Genomic DNA, 19,502 nt, shown 5'->3' on the forward strand with positions numbered 1-19,502 from the left:
CGCATAATATGGAATCTGCGAAGTCAGACGGGAGGGGGCGAGACGCACGTAAATATTGTGGGTATTATGGAAAAGTCACACAAAATCAATCTAGATATGTAGTAGCTTGAGTAAATGGGTTAAATATGTAAATGAGCCTCCCATTTGACCTATTTTTATAATTAACCCTTTAAAGAAATCTATTTTACTAATAATAATGATAATAGAAAATAGAAAATTTACAAGTGAGAGATCTTGTTGGTAGTACAGAAGGAGAGTACGAAATATGATTCAATAGTATATTATAAAGAAAATTATATTTAGAAAAAAGAAAGTAAACTAAGAACGTGTTGACGAGAGTACGGTCAATACGCAAGCCGACTAGGCGTTTGTCCTTGTTAATTCATTTGAAACGACGGTGTCGCTTAATTTTATCGTGGAAAAACAAATTTGAATATTTAAAGGAAAATTGGATTATCTTGTTACCTATTGCGACGACGTATTAGAATTGGGCGGTTCCAACTTACTAATGTCGTGTCATGTTCTGTAGGCCTTGTTTGATCGACTTAAATTAAAAGCTTAAAGCATTATTTGACTCCTGACCTATCTAAAATTGTGTCATTTGACTTCTGATCTATTATTTGATCACATTTGGCCCTTGACGTATTCTATTTGGTGAAATTTCACCCAATTTATATGGATACTTAACGGAATTATTATCTCATTGATAAGTAACGATATTTTGACACTTAAATTTGAAACGTGATATTCTTAAAGTTTTTTTTCCACATTATGTGGAAATAATTAATTAGATTAAAAAAAGAAAAAATAAATCCTAAACTAAAATTTATTAAGTTAAAGTGTCAAAATATCGTTACTTATCAATGAGACAATGATTCAGTTAAGTTTGAATCCAAATTGGGTGAAAGTTCACCAATTTGGGATACATCAGAGGCCAAATGTGACCAAATAATAGGTCAGGGGCCAAATGATAAAATTTTAGATAGATAAGGGGCTGAATAGTGCTTTAAACCTTTTCAGTTTTATCAAACAGCACCTAAGTTTTATCAAACACAACCTAACTAAAAAAGTTGAAAAGAGAAGAAATGAATAAAAGATACAAATAATAAGAACATTAATATAAACAAGTTAAAAACATTATAGGTAAGAATAAAGTACCAAAATAAACCTATGATTTTTTGGGAAGTATTAATTTATGTTCCACGTACAAAATAGCATCAATATAAGTTTAACGTTTAAAAAATAGTACTGTCAATTTAGGCATCGATAACGGATTGTAAGGGTGAAAAGTACCACTTTTGTGGAGTTAAAGAGATAAATGGGACATTCTATGAGTTGGAGGCATAAATGGATAAATTGAGGAGGTGAGAAATACCACTTTTATGAAATTAGGGGGTAAATAGGACATTCGATGAGTTTAGAGGATAAAATGACCAATTTGAACAAGTTAAGGGGACTGGAGAAGCATTAGACCTATAATATATAAAGGATATTAGTGATTTACTATACCTAGCCACAAATTCCTACCTCTAGTCTCGAAAATTGACCGAACTACCCTTTGCCTAAAAATTGAAAAAAACCAAAACCTCTCAAATACCCTATACACTCTTCGATCAAATCCGGACTCGTTTGTGAACCAAATCATGGATCGTGAAAGAGCCCGTAAAGGGAAAGACAAAATGGTAAGATTTGCGGTTTTATTTCATTGATTTTCGCTCTGTTTTGTGATCTGTGGGGTGTTTAAAAAATTCGCCGGAATCGCAGTCGGGCGTATGAACATCACGCCCGACCTGTGGTTCCGGCGTGAGGGAATCACGCCCGACCTGTGGTGAGGGCGTGATAGCCACATGCCCGCACCACTGGTCGGGCGTGATGCTAGAACGCCCGAACCACTGGTCGGGCGTGATGCGCTTACGCCCGCACCACTGGTCGGGCGTAATGTTCATAGGCCCGACCAGTGGTCTGGGCGTGATTCCCTTACGCCCAAGGTTTTTTTTAATAAAAATTCACATTATTTACAATTTTATTAATTTAGTGTAATTTTAGTATAATTTTATCATAATTTTTACAATTTTATTAATTTAGTGTAATTTTATAATTTTAGTATAAATTTAGTATAATTTTAGCATAATTTTATAACTTTAATATAATTTATTATAATTGTATAATTTTAGTATAATTACAATCATTTACGATTTTATTAATTTAGTAGTATTTTAGCATAATTTTATAACTTTAGTATAATTTACATTATTTACAATTTTATTATTTTAGTGTAATTTATAATTTATATGTTACCATTTTTTATTAACTATATGTAATTTTTTTTTGTAGACGGAGCGGTCTACTAGGGGTGGGAAATCCATCCCGTCATCTGCTCGTCGTCTAGATATGGACGGCGAGGATGATACACCACGCCATACGAGATTGCGTGGTATTGATATATCCGGTCGTAGGCGTAGAGGGGCTGCGACGGACCAGTTGAGGAGGGGACCGATTGTTTATAAATTTTTATGTTTATTAATTTTTATTTTAATGTTTATGTTTTTAAATTTTATTTGTTAAAGGGTAATACGAGTTAAAATGCCGTAATTTTATTTCTAAACGGATAATTCGAGTTACCATAATTATGAACTTTTTTTTTTTGTGATTTATTCATGCGGGCGCGAGGTAATCATGCCTCACCATGTGGTGAGGCGTGAGGCTATCACGCCTCACCATAGGTGCGGACGTGATAGTCCCACGCCTCACCGTGTGGTGAGGCGTGATTACCTCACGTCCGTGTGTCGGGAGAGGTTTTTTCCTCCAATTTCCCACCTCAAAGCCTGAAAGGGTACTTTCGTCCTTTCACGGAGCAAGAGGTGGAAAATTGGGGCTCGGTTTAACAACACCCAGTATATTATGAATGAAATGAGTCTTAATATATAAACCAGCCTTCAATTTGGTCCAATTCCGTAATTTATCCGTTTTTTAAATGTAAATAGAAAGATTGGATTCGTTCGGCTAAGAACTGGAACTTGTGAGAGAAGAGGAGGCATAATGGCGGTGAGCTTAGAAGGAGAGAAGGTGATTCTTGTACCTTACATGGAAGCTCATGTCCTCAAATACCATCACTGGATGCAAGACCCGGCTCTACTCCAAGCCACCGGGTCGGAGCCCCTTTCTCTCGAAGAAGAATACCAGATGCAGCTCTCTTGGAACCAAGACCCTCTCAGTTCTGTTTCTTAAATTAATGTCTTCTGTTACTGATTTTGGTTCATGATCACGTTAACTAAAGCTTTTGATTTTTAGTTTGATCGGTAGTTAACTGTTTGGGAATTTTTATTTGCAGAACGAACTTTTATTGTGCTGGATAAGGAATTGGTACAGGGAGATTTTGCTCATGGGGATTCCCATATAGAAGGTCAGTTATTACTTTGGTGGGAGGGAGTAATATCAGATTTTATCTTGTAGGTTGATAGGAGCACAAATTAGTAGCTATTAGATGAAATATTTTCGCAATAGAGAGAAAATTCTGCACTTGATGGATTCTAGAGAATATTAATCATCTATTTCTTCTTCATCCTCCCAATTTTTGGTGATTTGGAGAATGTTATAGCAGGCATATAACTGTGCCTCCAAATGTTTTATCCCTAATTGAATTGTTATTGTACCAAGGCATGATTGTGGAATTGATGTGGTTATTTTTTGTGCTTTCCATATGGAGAACACTAGATTGCCTAGAACTACTTCATACTGTCTTTATCTCTTCTTAGAAATTAATAGTGTTTCAGTTATCAGCAATGGTAGGTGATGTTAATATATATATGAATGACTTGGATGACCGTCAAATGGCTGAGATCGAGATAATGATTGCTGAACCCAAAAGGTACCAAATTTCTGGTTATCTCTTCTATTGTGTGCTATGCATTTTATTATAAGAGTAATCTATCCCATTGACTTTTGCATTTTCTTTTGAAAATATTATTGTCTTCGTCTATTTCTTTAGTATAAGGAATTTGTCGTGCAAAGTAAGTGCCAAGAAGTTTGTGAAAACTAGTGATTGGAATGTTCGGCCATGTATTCATTTTTCCCATCCTTCCAGTGATTTCTTAAAAGATCTTTCTCATTCAATCGTTAGAACCGTAACTGGGTCTAATTTATAGGTGCTAGTACTACCATAATTTTAATTGCCACATATTGTATAGTAAATCCTTATATATATATTTTTTTTGTATATCTGGATGAGATTTTATGTTAATTAGACTTTGACTGGAGAAAACTATAAGCTGAATGTTTTCTCATATCTTCTCTTTCATTCTCTGGAGGAGGTTCCTTATCCTCTCTGTGGGTTTGCATGTTTGTGTGTGCCTGTCTAATAAATTATATTTGACTCGTGTGAGTTGTCTGAAGAAATTAGTAGATACATGTGTATATATCATCTCCAGAGCGTGTATTATGTAGAACAGAAATGCTTGACTAGATTTTGTTGAATTCCAACTAATTAAGGTCAGCTTTTTACAAGAGAACATAGACAAGATTCTTTTAGAGGCTCTTTACTGAATGGAAACTATTTAACTAGATTTTCATTTCGGTATATGGTCCAATTGTGTTTGAAGTTAGCATTTTGTTTTTGTGCACCTTGCTTGCTATGATAGATGACATGCTTAACGTTATTATTATAATTATTTATTTTATTTTTGTCGCTCCTATCTCTGTTCCTTTGCTTGTTCAGACAGCCCTTTTTTGCTTTTAACGATTTTCATATCGGAGATTGTCGGATGGAGGTGTTTGGCAATTGGCACAGGAGCTACTTCTGTGTAGGGCATTTTATTTAATTCCTTTATTATTATATCACTTTTTCCCTAGATCTTTATCGTTCTATGTTGTAAATTAATCTAGTTCCAAATTAAGCTCCAACTGCGTATGAACCCTCACTAGCAAATAAGATAATAATAATAATAATAATAATAATAATAATAATAATAATAATGATAATATGGTATTTTTATTTATCTTGAGGCATAATATCTCCAAGGTGAAGCTGTGGAAGAGATGTACCTGACATTCTGACTATATAGATTGTTTCAAATTTAACATTTTTTCTGCATTAGTGTGTGTAAAAGCAGTACTTTTATCCTTATTTCTTAGTATTTTGTTCTTGCTAGAATAGCCGTGGTAAAGGACTTGGGAAGGAATCTGTGGTAATGATGATGACCTATGCTATCCAGAGCCTTGGGATCCATGTTTTCCGTGCTAAAATTGGAGAATCGAATGGAAAATCTCTTAATTTATTCTACCAGTTGGTTGGTGTCTCTCTTTCTCGCAACATGCGTATAGTTTTATTTGCATGTTCTTGTTGATGCCATATTATCATTCATTAGATGTGTATAACGCATAATCCCTTTAAATGGGAGAATTTGGGAGGGGATAAAGGTCAATTTCACCATTGAAACTGCCTCATAGGGTCAATTTACTCTAAAATTGAATTTTTGGATATCAATTTGGTCATTCAACATTATATTTTTAACTAGTTCAAAATGACCCGTGTTAGCACTAAAAAAATTGAGATGTGTAAGAAAACCATGAATCATATGCTGACAGGTCATTTTCGGGCTAATTTGACCAAAAATGTCAAGCTATAGGCTAAATTGGTATCTAAAGTTCATTTTTTAAGGCAAATTGATGCTGTAAGCCAAGTTGAGAGTCAAATTGACCCCTTATTCGTTTTGGAGGCTTGCATCTACTATGCATGCTTATAGTCTGGTTAATATATTTGTACTCTTTTCCAATACTCTTTTTTTTTCCGCAGGGCTTTGAGGAGGTCTCCAATAGTGAAATCTTCAAAGAGGTGACTACATTTATTACCTGTTCAAGAAGCAGAAATGAGAAAACATATGATGAGCATTTTATATTTATGCATGCATGGATGTTTCATTATTTATGAGAGTGATATCTGATGCTTCCCCGAATCATTCCGGGACTAAGGTTTTGTTGTTATTGTTGTTGTATATCTGATGCCTCATGATTGATTGAATTATGGAAACTATTTGTTCCTGATCTGGTCAAATGAGCCTTACAAATATTTAATAATGTTCATTTTAATCGCTGTTCAGCCTATTTCGTAATTGAATTTCCCAACTCATGATGTCCATAGAAACAATTTGGGCATGACATGGTATCTAGTGGTTTGGAAAAGCTAATTTTGATGTATTTGGATTTTGAATGGGACTAAACTGTTGGCGGAAGAAAAACTTAAGGACCTTGTAATGTATTTTTGCTAATACGAGGACTAACCGGTGTAATAGGTAAAAACTAAAAACTCAGGGACTAATAAACTTAAATTATTTACCCTATTATATTTTATTTACTTTCCTTTTTCTTTTTGGTTTAGGACTACCTTAGTCTATAAACACTTTAGAGTTGTATTAGTTCTTTTTCTTTTCAGACTTTGATAATAATCAATAAAAATTCTCTTGTGATTTCTTCTCAACTCTCGTGGATTTTCTCCAACTCGTTGCTAGATTTGTTCTAGTATTTGTTATTTCTTTTTGTCGGATTTTTATATCAATCTTGTCCTGCACACACTGTATCAATTATCCTGGCTGAATTGGTTATTTATAACGTATGAATGAACTTGTTAGAGAATAATAATTTTCAATTTGTATAATACTCTTATTGCTGCTCCTAGCTCAAACATCTGGTGTCTGTGCAATTTATATATTCAACTTTTAGTCCTCACATATTTGACAGGTGACGTTGGAGTTACCAGTGATGAAGCTCAAGCATGAGAAACTGCTAAATTTAATTGGTAAAGTGGTCAAACATACATAGTCATTAAGAACTCCTTATGTATTGGATTGCAACTTACAAGGAACCCTTTGCCTAGAAGTAATTTAACATTCTGATAAAAAAAAAAAAAAGAGAGATTCTCAGTCTAAATACCACTGAAATGTTAGTATTTCTTAATTAGATTGCAAAGATAGTGTGATTCATGGTCTCTTAATAAGATTTCAAGGGTTATGGTTTCAACCATATTAAAGGATGACTTTGCTAATTTACTGTTTCCTGCCTTCCTGGTAATGTTTTGCCATGTTTGGTGTTTTATGGCTTGAGACCAAATACTTGGAGAAGCTACTAGAATTTCACCCCAAAAAAATGCATGAACTTGTGAAGCTGATCCTGTATGTAGGAATGAAAGAAGTACCCCAAATTAGTAATTTGGGGTGTAAGGTTATGTCCATGGAGATACTAATGCAGGCTTGCTCGACAATGTCATCAATATAGGTAAGATGGTTATGAAAATTTACAGATAAGGTTGAGAAATTCAAAGTCAAGGCTTGTTTATTATTCAGTCGTGCATAGGCAAGAATGAATAAATAGTAATACCTGTGGACATGGTGATGAAATTGTGCTTCTTCCTTGATCAGTTGATGCATCTACCTTTTTTGTGTTGATTTTAAGTGTTGAATGTTTGATAAACGAACCAAGAATACCTTTGCTGGCAGCTGAAGTTGCCTTGCCATCGCCATGCCAAGGGGAGACCTGTTATTTTCAATACGCTCTGATAGTTGGATGAAGTTAGAGCATCTCCAACAGCCTCTTAAATTGACTCTTAAGTTAAATTTTGACGAAGGTTAATAAAAAATCAGCTCCAACAGTCTTTTAGTGGCTCCTCAAATCACTAAGAGCCTCTCCATCCTCTCTATTAATAGAGAGTCTCTCTCAACCTCTTAGTACCTCTTAATTTATTTTTTTATTAATAATTTATTATTGAGGAATCTCTCTCCTCACACTATTGGTAAATATAATAACAAATAATAATTTTAATAATAAAATAATAAATAAGGAGTGAATATAAAGAGTATTATTGGAGTTGATATGTCTTATTCACTCTTAAATCACTAAGAGTCAATTATTTATTTTATTTTTAGAGAGTGCACTAAGAGTCTATTGGAGATGCTCTTATAATTTAGTAAGTGTTTGGTATAAGTGTTTGGTAAATACATCATAAAAATTGAAAGCTATGGCTATTTTTTTTTTTTAATTAAATTGGAAGTTAGAGCTATTTTTGAGATTAAGTTAAAAGTTAGAACTATTTTTAGTGAGAAAAGTATTTAATATGAGCTTTCATGATAAATTATGAACGTTATTTTCCCCGGAGCCGGTAGTCACACCGGTATGGATGTAGCTACTTTTTAAATATTTCAAAACCGTCTAGAGAACTGGTCAACCGGTCGGTTGAACCTACAATCCGAAAAACCGGTCACAACTTCATTTTTTTTGTCTTTTGTAGAGCCTTATGATTAGGAGAACTGTTGTAGAATTCTTACACTTTTTGAGATTTTTTTCTTATTTTTGCTCAATTTAGAAATTCGATTTTTTAATTTTTTTAATTTTTTTTCTCTCTCCTCTTGTCTCCTTCATCGTTGCTTCTCTTCTTCTTATGCGTTTTCTTCTTCTTCGCCGACACTCTTTTCTTTTTCTTTTTCTTCCTCCTCCTCCTCCTCTCTTCTTCTTCTTCTTCCTCCTCTCTTCTCTTCTTCTTCCTATTTTTTTCCTTTTTTTTCTAATTTTTTTTTAATTCTGGAATTTTCAGAAATCTAGAAATTCCAGAATCTGGAATTTCCAGAATCTGGAATTTCCAGAAATCTGGAATTTCCAAAAATTTGGAATTTTCAGAATTAAAAAAAGAAAAAAAGAAAAAAAAGGGGAAGATGAAGAGAAGAAATAAAGAAGAAGAAAAGAAAGGAAGAAGATGAGAAAATGGAAGAAGAAGAACATAAAATGGAAGAAGAAGAAGAGGAAATGGAGGAAGAAGAAGAAGAAGAAGAAAGAAGAAAGAAGAAGAGAAGAAGAAGATGAAGTCAACAAAAAAGTCAAAAAAAAAAGTCAAAAAAATTTGTTTCCGAACATACCCCTATGATTTAACAGTGAAACAACCGTTTCCTTGATTTTGCTAATGGCGACAACCACAGGGGGAGGTGTTTGCAAAAAAAATACCACAGGTGCCACATCGTAAATCGGCCAAACCACAGGGTAGTTATTTGTAATTAACCCTAAAAAAAGTTTGACATTGAGGTCTTTAAAATTAAATTCTTTAGGTTAAAAGGAAAAGAGAAGAAGTCGAAAACCTTACATTCATATTAAAAAAAAAAGGCCAAACAATACTTAAGAGTCCAATTACAACATTCCAAAAGAATTTCCCACTACACATTTAGAGAAAAAAAAAAAACCAACAAAAGAACTTCCAAAGCCTTGCTCTTCTTCTGTTGCAGTAAATAGAGAAGACCATACTTGAAGAAGAAGACGACATTCAAAGTAGAGAAGAAGAAGAATTTTTTTCCGTTTTACCTTTTGCCACGTAATCCAATTTAACGGTGTTAAGCCATTTTCCGTTTTTTTGTAACGGCGTATAACACGGTCATTTTTTTTTTTTGTAAAAACAAACCACATGAGTTTTTTTTTGTGAAATCTATGAAACCACATGGGTTTTTTTTGGAATTTAGCCTACAAAAAATACATAAAAATAAAAAATTCAATATATATGAGTTAGATAAACCCGAATTAAAAAATCAGTGGACTTCACTAGGTTCTGAATTTGAAAAATTAATCTAACTCCAATTAAACTTAATAATTGAACTCATATAAAGCCGAAAATCCATATTTTAGTTAGAGTTAACAATCGAAACGATTATACCGAGCAACTTATATACAAAGCTTTATTTAGTCATTTTGAAGAAAAAAAAAGACAAATAAAAAAAGAAAACATAGATAAGGCAGCAAGAAGTGTGGAACAACGCAATTGAGAACAAAATAACTACTATATAAATTTTTGTAAAATAATGGAGTATACTGAAATCATTGATTTCCTTCGTTTTGTGTTTTTTGATCTTTCTATAACTCTTATTTTCTTTTATTACTTTAATCAATAGGTTAGTACAACAACAACAACAAAGCCTTAGTCCCAAAATGATTCGGGGTCGGCTAACATGAACCATCATATAAAACCGTGAAATCAAGTCGTGTCAGCGACACAAATTCGCTCCCTCCACTTCGTCCTATCCACTACCATATTTTCCACAATTCCCAGTAAACTCATATCACTCTCGATCACCCTCCTCCAAGTTTGCTTAGGTCTTCCCCTACCCCTCACCACTACATCCCTTTGCCACTCTTCGGTTCTCCTAACTGGCGGATCAAGCGCTCTACGTCTCACATGGCCAAACCACCTTAGTCAGTTTTCTCTCATTTTATTCTCAATAGATGTGACCCCTACTTTTGTCCTAATTATTTCATTACTCACCCGATCCTTTCTCGTATGACACACATCCATCTCAACATACGCATCTCCGCCACCGACATCTTATGGATGTGACAGTGTTTCACTGTCCAACACTCCATACCATATAACAATGCTGATCTAATTGCCGTGCGGTAGAATTTTCCCTTCAATCTATTAGGCATGCCAGGGTCACAAAGGAAACCCATAGCACTCTTCCACTTTGACCAACCAACTTTAATCCTATGAGCAACATCTCCATCTACTTCTCCATCCGTTTGGATAATAGATCCTAAATACCGGAAGCAATCCGAAGCCTGAACAACTCTCCCATCTAGGGTGATTGTCTCTGCCTCCCTACTCCTATGGCCGCTAAACTTACACTCCAAATATTCTGTCTTACTTCGGCTCAACTTAAAGCCTCTAGATTCTAGAGTTTGTCTACATAGTTCCAACTTCCTCTCCACTCCTTCTTTCGTCTCATCAACCAACACAATATCATCTGCAAACAGCATGCACCATGGTATACCATCTTGAAGTGAACTTGTTAGTTCATCCATAACGATGGAAAAAAGAAATGGACTTAGTGCGGAACCTTGATGCACTCCAATTGTAATAGGGAACTCTTCAGTCTTCCCAACACTAGTACGTACACTCATGCATGCTCCCTCATACATGTCCTTTATGATGTCAATATATTTCCGCGAAGGCCCACCAAAGTACTTCCCTTGGTACCTTATCACATGCTTTCTCCAAGTCAATAAAAACCATATGCAAGTCTTTCTTCTTATTTCGATAGTGCTCCATTAATTGTCTCATTAGATGGATGTCTTCCATAGTTAATCTTCCTGGCATAAAGCCAAACTGGTTTTCCGAGATCTTCACCGTCCTCCTTAGCCTTTGTTCGATCACTTGTCCCAAAGTTTCATAGTGTGACTCATTAATTTGATTCCTCGATAGTTGGCACAATCTTGGACATCGCCTTTGTTCTTATACAAAGGGATTAAGATACTTTTCCTCCATTCTGATGGCATCTTATTATTTCTCCAAATTTTGTTGAAGAACGTCGTCAACCATTCGATTCCTCTCTCTCCCATACATCTCCAAATCTCAATAGGGATGTCATCGGGTCCTATTGCTTTCTTCAACCTCATCTTATTTAATGCCATTTTGACTTCACCCTTTTGAATTCTCCGCAGGCATTCATGATTTATCATATCGTGAGGGATACTTATATCTCCAACATCTTGTCTGTGATTTCCATTAAATAAGTCATCAAAATATGACCTCCATCGTTCCTTGATATCCTTATCTCCAACTAGGACTTTCTGGTCCACATCCTTCACACATTTAACTTTTCCGAGATCTCGCGTCTTCCTATCTCTCATCTGAGCAATTCTATATACGTCTCTTTCCCCTTCTTTTGTATCCAATCTTGTATACAGACCCCGATTCACCTTTGCTCTAGCATCTCGTATGACCTTCTTTACTTCTCTTTTAGCCTCTTTGTATTTTTCGTAGTTCTCGTCACTCCTACATTTCCCTAAATTTTATAGGATTCTCGCTTACTCTTTACTGATTGTCGTACTTCTTCTGTCCACCAAGATGTGTCCTTACCCGGTGGCATGCTACCTTTAGATTCCCCTAGAACTTCCTTCGCTACTTCCCTTATACTATGCTCCATCTTAGTCCATATCGAATCTATATCTAAATCCATATTACAAGTCCAAATATCTTTTTTGGTCATCTCATCCACAAATTTTTGTTGATTCTCCCCTTGCAATTTCCACCACTTAATCTTAGTCTCCACTTGTGGTGTTTGTTTTCTTATACATTTCCTACTTCGAAAATCAAGCACCACTACTCTATGTTGGGTTGTCGTACTCTCACCAGGGATCACCTTACAATCAATATAACTCTTTCTCCAAGCACTCCTTACTAAGAAGAAGTCAATTTGGCTCGCATTACCGCCACTCCGATAAGTCACTAAGTGGGATGTTCTCTTCATAAACCATGTGTTCATGATACTCAAGTCATAGGCTGATGCGAATTCTAAAATATCATTTCCTGCTTTATTCTTATCTCCAAAACCATACCCTCCATGAACACTCTCAAACCCATCTCGCCTAGAACCCACGTGTCCATTGAGATCACCCCAGTACCATTTTTTCATCCCTAGGAACCTGTTGCACCACTTCCTCTAAGTCCTCCCAAAAAGTTTGTCTTATAGAAACATCTAATCTTATTTGTGGTGCATATGCACTAATGACATTCACAACCTCATCCCCTATCACTAGCTTAACACTCATAGGTTAGTAATTGACAATAAATAATGTATTAATATATTACTCATAATATAGAGATAATTGAAAGTCTTTTAACTCATTTATTCTCTTTGCTTCTACGGTACTAACTAGGCCAAAAAGCTTCTAAAACATTTCTTGTAAATTCTATCTGCTTCCACTATTTTATATATATATATATATATATATATATATATATATATATATTTATATATAGGAGAGATGTGCGCAAATTTAAAAAAAAAAGTTAAAAGAAAAAAAAATATAGGAGAGGGCTCTTGTGAGAACCCTTTCCTAGGTGAGAACCACCCAAAACTACATCGTTTTGAGTAGAAAAATTTTAAAAAAAACGCTGCTGCTTGGGGGGGTCAAACCTCAGACTCTATGTTTACACTCCACACAACTTACCACTGAACCAATTGCTTTCCTTGTAATTTATGTCGGGCGCTGATTAATATACCATTGCCCTTTTAGCTTCTATTGTTTAATTTTGATGCATGCACTTATTAATATCGATTAAATATGTATGCTAATAAATTATTAATAGAAAAAAAGAAATGTGCATAATAATGAATTATTAATAAAAAAAATCTAAGAACATGCTCTAATTTCTTATTTATTTAATTCATTTATATTCTTGTAATTTATATTTTAAAATGTTAAGGACAATGTTCTAAATATTGTTACATATGTTCTAAATTTTATAATTTGGGTTCTAAAAATTAAGTATAATGTTTTAAAAAAAACATATATGGACCATTTTTACATTTGTTCTATAATATAATTTATAACTCATATTCTAAATAACATAACATATGTTCTAAAAAATATGGCGTACGTTCTAAACTTCATAGTTCGTGTTTTAAAAGTTAAAAATATGTTCTAACGTTTGTTTTAAAAAATATATAGTTTGTGTTCCAAAAATTTAGTATAATGTTCTAAAAAAATCAGTAGATATTTGGATCGTTTTTTCATTTATTTTATAATATAATTTATAATTCATATTCGAAAAAACATAACACGTGTTCTAAAAAACATAACGTATGTTCTAAAAAATATATCATACGTTCTAAACTTCATAATTCGTGTTTTAAAAGTTAAAATATATGTTATAACGTATGTTTAAAAAAATATATTTTCTTATATAACATAAATTACAAAAATATAAAGGAATTAAATAAATAAGAAATTAGAGCATATTCATGGATTTTTTTTCTATTAATAATTCATTATTATGCACATTTCTTTTTTATTATTATTAATAATTCATTATTATGCACTTTTTTTCTATTCATAATTCATTATTATGCATATTTAATCGATATTAATAAGTGCATGCGTCAAATACTAAACAATGGAAGCTAAAAGGACCGTGGTATATTAAGCAGCGCGCAATATTATAAACAAAAAAAGTAATTGGCTCAGTGGTAAGTAATATGGAGTGTGGATGAAGAGACCCAGGTTTGAATCCCCTAGGTAGCAGCATTTTTTATTTTATTTGCTGTTTTGGGGGTTCGAACCTAGGACTCTTGATATACACTCCACATTGCTTACCACTAAGACAATTGCTTATTTGCTTATTTTGTGCATTATGTTGCGCGCTGCTTAATATACCACTACCCTTTTAGCTTCTATTGTTTAATATTTGACGCATGCACTTATTAATATCGATTAAATATGCATAATAATGAATTATTAATAGAAAAAAAGAAATGTTCATAATAATGAATTATTAATAGAAAAAAAAGAAATGTGCATAATACTGAATTATTAATAGAAAAAAATCCAAGAACATGCTCTAATTTCTTATTTATTTAATTCCTTTATATTTTTGTAATTTATGTTATATAAGAAAATATATTTTTTAAAGCATACGTTAGAACATATATTTTAACTTTTAAAACACGAACTATGAAGTTTAGAACGTACGACATATTTTTTAGAACATATGTTATGTTTTTTAGAACATGTGTTATGTTTTTTCGAACATGAATTATAAATTATATTATAGAACAAATGAAAAAACGATCCAGATATCTACTGATTTTTTTAGAACATTATACTTAATTTTTGGAACACAAACTATATATTTTTTAAAACAAACGTTAGAACATATATTTTAACTTTTAAAACACGAACTATGAAGTTTAGAACGTACGACATATTTTTTAGAACATACGTTATGTTTTTTAGAACATGTGTTATGTTTTTTCGAACATGAGTTATAAATTATATTATAGAACAAATGAAAACGATCGAGATATCTACTGATTTTTTTAGAACATTATACTTAATTTTTGGAACACAAAATATAAACTTTAGAACATACGTTATGTTTTTTAGAATGTACGTTATGTTATTTAGAATATGAGTTATAAATTTTATTATAGAACAAATATAAAAATGGTCCATATATTTACTATTTTTTTAAACATTATACTTAATTTTTAGAACACAAATTATAAAGTTTAGAACATATGTAACAATCGTCCTTAACATTTTAAAATATAAATTACAAAAATATAGAGGAATTAAATAAATAAGAAATTAGAGCATGTTCTTGGATTTTTTTTCTATTAATAATTCATTATTATGAATATTTCTTTTTTTTTCTATTAATAATTTATTATTAGAGCACCTCTAGTGGGTGTTACAAGGGTGTTACTTGTAACACCCAACCACTAGAGGTGTGATGACTTTATTGTTACAGATTTCTGCAAGTTACTAACAGTAGGAACAAGCAAAAAATTGGATCAAAATTGTAATTATATAGATAAAAAGGAGAGTTTGGCATACACAGAGGGTAGAAAGTGGTGCATATGGCGCGTGCACCACATGTTGCGTATCACATGCCCTTAATTGTGTCTGCCACCATCTTTTTTATTTATTTTTTAATTGTCTCTTTCCTCACTTTTTCACTTACTTTAATTAATTTATTTTTTGAAACTCTTGTTCTTTAGTGGTGTGTTTCTTTGTGCATTTAGTTTATGCTTAGGTGGCTCTCTTGTATAGACTTGTGGTGTTTCTACCACTATACTTGCTCTTATGCACATTTAATCGATATTAGTAAATACATGCATCAAATATTAAACAATAGAAGCTAAAAGGCAGTGATATATAAAGAAGCGCGCGACATAATACATAAGAAAAGCAATTGGCTTAGTGGTAAATAGTGTGAAGTATAGATGTAAAGTCTCAAGTTCAATCCCCCAAAGCAGTAGTATTTTTTTTAATTTTTATACTCAAAACGGCGTAGTTTTGAGTGTTTTCACATAACAAAGTGTCATCACCTAAAAAAGGGTTCTCACAAAAGCCCTCTCCTATATATATATATATATATATATATATGAACTGTTGCTTGTGGGATTCGATTCCAAACACTTCTACCCACACTCCATGCTACTTACCACTAAACCAATTACTTTTCTTGTACATTATGTCGCGCGCTACTTAATATACTACTGTCCTTGTATCTTCTATTGTTTAATATTTGACGCATACACTTATTAATATCGATTAAATGTGCATAATAATGAATTATTAATAAAAAAAGAAATGTGCATAATAATGAATTATTAATAGAAAAAAAAGAAATGTGCATAATAATGAATTATTAATAGAAAAAAAAAGAAATGTGCATAATAGTGAATTATTAATAGTAAAAAAAAGAAATATGCATAATAATGAATTATTAATAGAAAAATAAATTCAAGAACATGCTCCAATTTCTTATTTATTTAATTCCTCTATATTTTTGTAATTTATGTTTTAAAATGTTAAGAACGATGTTCTAAATATTGTTACATACGTTCTAAATTTTATAATTTGTGTTCTAAAAATTAAGTATAATGTTTTAAAAAAATCAGTAAATATATGGACCATTTTTGCGTTTGTTCTATAATATAATTTAGGGTTAATTACAAAAAACTACCCTGTGGTTTCGCCGATTTGCGATGTGGTACTTGTGGTATTTTTTTTACAAACAGGTACTCGTGGTTGACACCGTTACCAAAATCGCGGAAACGGCAGAATTTCCGTCAGGGGCGATGACGTGGCCGAGGGTATTTGCGTCATTAAGAAAAATTGAAAATATAAAAGGGCATAAATCGAAATTAAAAGCCCCAAATTCATTAAATCCCCAAAATCCATTCGAAACCTAATTCCTGAATCCAGCAAATCCCCAAAATCTTTAAACCTAAATCGTTAATCGCAGCTATAATTCTTCAATTTTGTTCGTAGGAAGAAAAATCGACCCTCAGAAGTTGCAGGAAAACAAGGTAATTTGCCTTCGCCATCGCCATGAGCTCATCTTCTTCTTCGTCGAGCTTAAACACACGAAACACGTACTGGAATGGAGTTCACTGTTTTTGCGGGCATAGAGCTCGGAGAAGAACGACTTGGTCTTTGATTAACATGGGTCGGAGGTACATAGGTTGTTCTAGATACCCCAATGAAGATGCGTGTCGTTTTTTTGACTGGATTGATCCACCTATATGTGCTAGAGGAAGAGACGTTATGAAAGAGATGAAACTGACAATCAACAAGTTCGAGGATGAAATCGAGCAATACCATGGTCGTAAGGTTGAACTGCAAAATGAAATTAGTAAATTAGCAGAGAAGAATAGGGAGTTGGAGGAGCTTAATGCTTGCAAAAATGCAGAAATCGTCTACTTGCAAGGCATTTTAGACCAGTACAAGAACACAAAATACCATTTCTCAAAGGCTTGGGTAGTAGTTGTGATCTTGTGTTTCGTTGCTTTCTTGTGGTTTAGTTTCACAAATGTTAGGGAAAAAGATGAGCTAGCCAAGATTGGCATCATGCCTTGATGTAACTGTTGATTGAATGAATGAAAATGGGTTTTTTTTTGTGTTCATTGTGTGCTAATTGTCACTTGCTTTTTCGATCATTTTTGGTTTTATTTGCTGTGTAATTGTTGTTTCAATACGATAAACCAGAGATGTAATTGTTGTTTCAATATCGTTTTGAGTTAATTGTCACTGATAAGTTTGTGGTAATTGTGAAGTAGTTTATGTATTAGTTTGTGCCCTGTAATTGACACAGATGTAATGGTAAAACTCAAGAAGATCTATAAACCACAGATGTAATAAAAAAAGTCAATAATATGTGTAAACCATTTTGTCATTCATGGACCTGATAAATACACAAAGATCTTGTCCAAAATACACAAAAACATGTCCAACTCTACAGGACACAAAAACCTATTACCCATATACATGACACAAAAACATGTCGAAATTTGACAATCACAAAAACATGTCCAAATTTGACATTCACAAAAACATGTCCTAGCCTTCACAATCACAAAAACATGTTCACCATTTACATCACCCTAATACTTGTCAAACATTTACATGACACAAAATACATGTCACTTCTCATTAACTGGTGCCCCCGCACCCAATCTTGTTGCCATTCCTTCTAGGCATGATGTCCTCCTAGAACGCATAAGCCTGCTTGTTCAGAATCATTACTTCTTGGGGGTCTAAAATGATATGTAGGCACTGATATGGTACCATCTTGAAAATGGTTTGTCCATCCTCTACCACGACCCCTACTTGTACCTCGTCCCCTACCACTGCCTATGTTTGATGTCGGTTGACTTTGAGCAATCCTTGCTCCTGCATCTGAATTCACCTGTTGATGTGGGGTTGGTTGACTAGCACTTCCACCATGTGCCATCCTCTGTCTGCCATTCCTATCTGGACTCAACTGTAACAACCAATGCAGATAAGTCAATACACAATTTGAATTGGGAAGCATAAGAAACCATAATACAACAATTACCTGTGCTCCAGTTCTTCTAGCATTTTCTCTTCGTATCCTTCTCTGCCATGGACTCTCACCAGTTACCCCTGCTTTACAACCTCTAGCATTGTGGCCAACTTGGTTGCATTTACCACACTTAACAACACCTCCAGCCCTAGACACCTTAAATGGATTTCTTGGCTCATTAACCTCTCTAATTCTTCTCTTTCTTGGCCTGCCAGGTGGTTTTTGAACTATCCATGGATGGATATAAGGGTAATTGGTCCTATCCCATTCTTCTTGTGATGGGACTGGCCTGAATGGATGACTGTACACTGCTATATATATTGACTTCAAAAAATATTTGTCAGCATATTTTTCTGGTTGCTCCCTGTGCATGTAAATGGCAGCAATAGCATGCTGACACGGAATACCAGATAATTCCCATCTTCTACAAGTACATGTATGAAGATTCAGATCAACAGCAACTGTCCTATCAAAAGTGGTCACCTCATACAATTTATCCCCAGCAGCAGTGCAGAAGCAATTCCTACTTGCAACTTTCAGTTTCTCCAAATGCTCTTGATATTTTGGACAAATGTCCCCTTTATATTTCAACATTCCACACAATTTGATGTAATGTCTCTTCATACATGCTTTCCTAATGGTTTCCAAACATGAGACTATTGGCAAACACCTAGCTCCTTTGATAAATGAATTGAATGATTCAGCCATGTTGTTTTGAAGGATATCAGACTTGGTCCTTGTGCTGAAATGGCATCTAGCCCACGTTTTTGGATCATGTCCCATTACCCAGTTATACGCATTCTCATCATAGTCCTTCAGCTTCTTCATGTGATATTACCCAGTTATACGCATTCTCATCATGGTCTAAGGCCTGTGAACCCTTGCTTTTGTGCAGTCAGCCTGTAGTATATGTACTTGAACACCACAATCTCCCTAGGCATGCTCCTGATACCATTTGAAACTGTATTCTCATCTTGAACTAGTGTCAAGTCTGTCCTTAGTACCACATTGCTGTCTGGGTTGGATGTTTTGATTATCTGTGCATAATCGTATAGACGATGATATTGTTCCTTTACCTCACCCTGGATAATATCACTTGCAATCTTCTTTGCTCTGTAACATTTGGCCATATTGACATTGAAAC

The 19,502-nt window shown here is 33.7% G+C and overlaps 1 protein-coding gene across 4 annotated transcripts; it reads left to right on the plus strand.

The window, feature by feature from the left end:
- The first annotated feature begins 2,969 nt into the window (after nt 1-2,969).
- On the plus strand, nt 2,970-7,045 carry LOC136230479 (GCN5-related N-acetyltransferase 9). Of its 4 annotated transcripts, XM_066019556.1 has the most exons (7): nt 2,970-3,214; nt 3,332-3,403; nt 3,781-3,868; nt 4,715-4,799; nt 5,148-5,285; nt 5,792-5,830; nt 6,733-7,045. In XM_066019556.1, the coding sequence occupies exons 1-7, from the start codon at nt 3,040-3,042 to the stop codon at nt 6,811-6,813; spliced, it is 678 nt and encodes a 225-aa protein (XP_065875628.1). In that variant the 5' UTR covers nt 2,970-3,039; the 3' UTR covers nt 6,814-7,045. The 4 variants fall into 4 exon arrangements, with proteins under 4 accessions (XP_065875628.1, XP_065875630.1, XP_065875627.1 ...); XM_066019558.1 differs by lacking the exon at nt 4,715-4,799 and having other exon boundaries at nt 2,971-3,214; nt 5,153-5,285; XM_066019555.1 differs by lacking the exon at nt 6,733-7,045 and having other exon boundaries at nt 2,971-3,214; nt 5,792-6,099.
- The last annotated feature ends 12,457 nt before the right edge of the window (nt 7,046-19,502 follow it).

The sequence above is a fragment of the Euphorbia lathyris genome, chromosome 5 (genome assembly GCF_963576675.1).
Source record: "Euphorbia lathyris chromosome 5, ddEupLath1.1, whole genome shotgun sequence".
NCBI classification, from domain to species: Eukaryota; Viridiplantae; Streptophyta; class Magnoliopsida; order Malpighiales; family Euphorbiaceae; genus Euphorbia; species Euphorbia lathyris.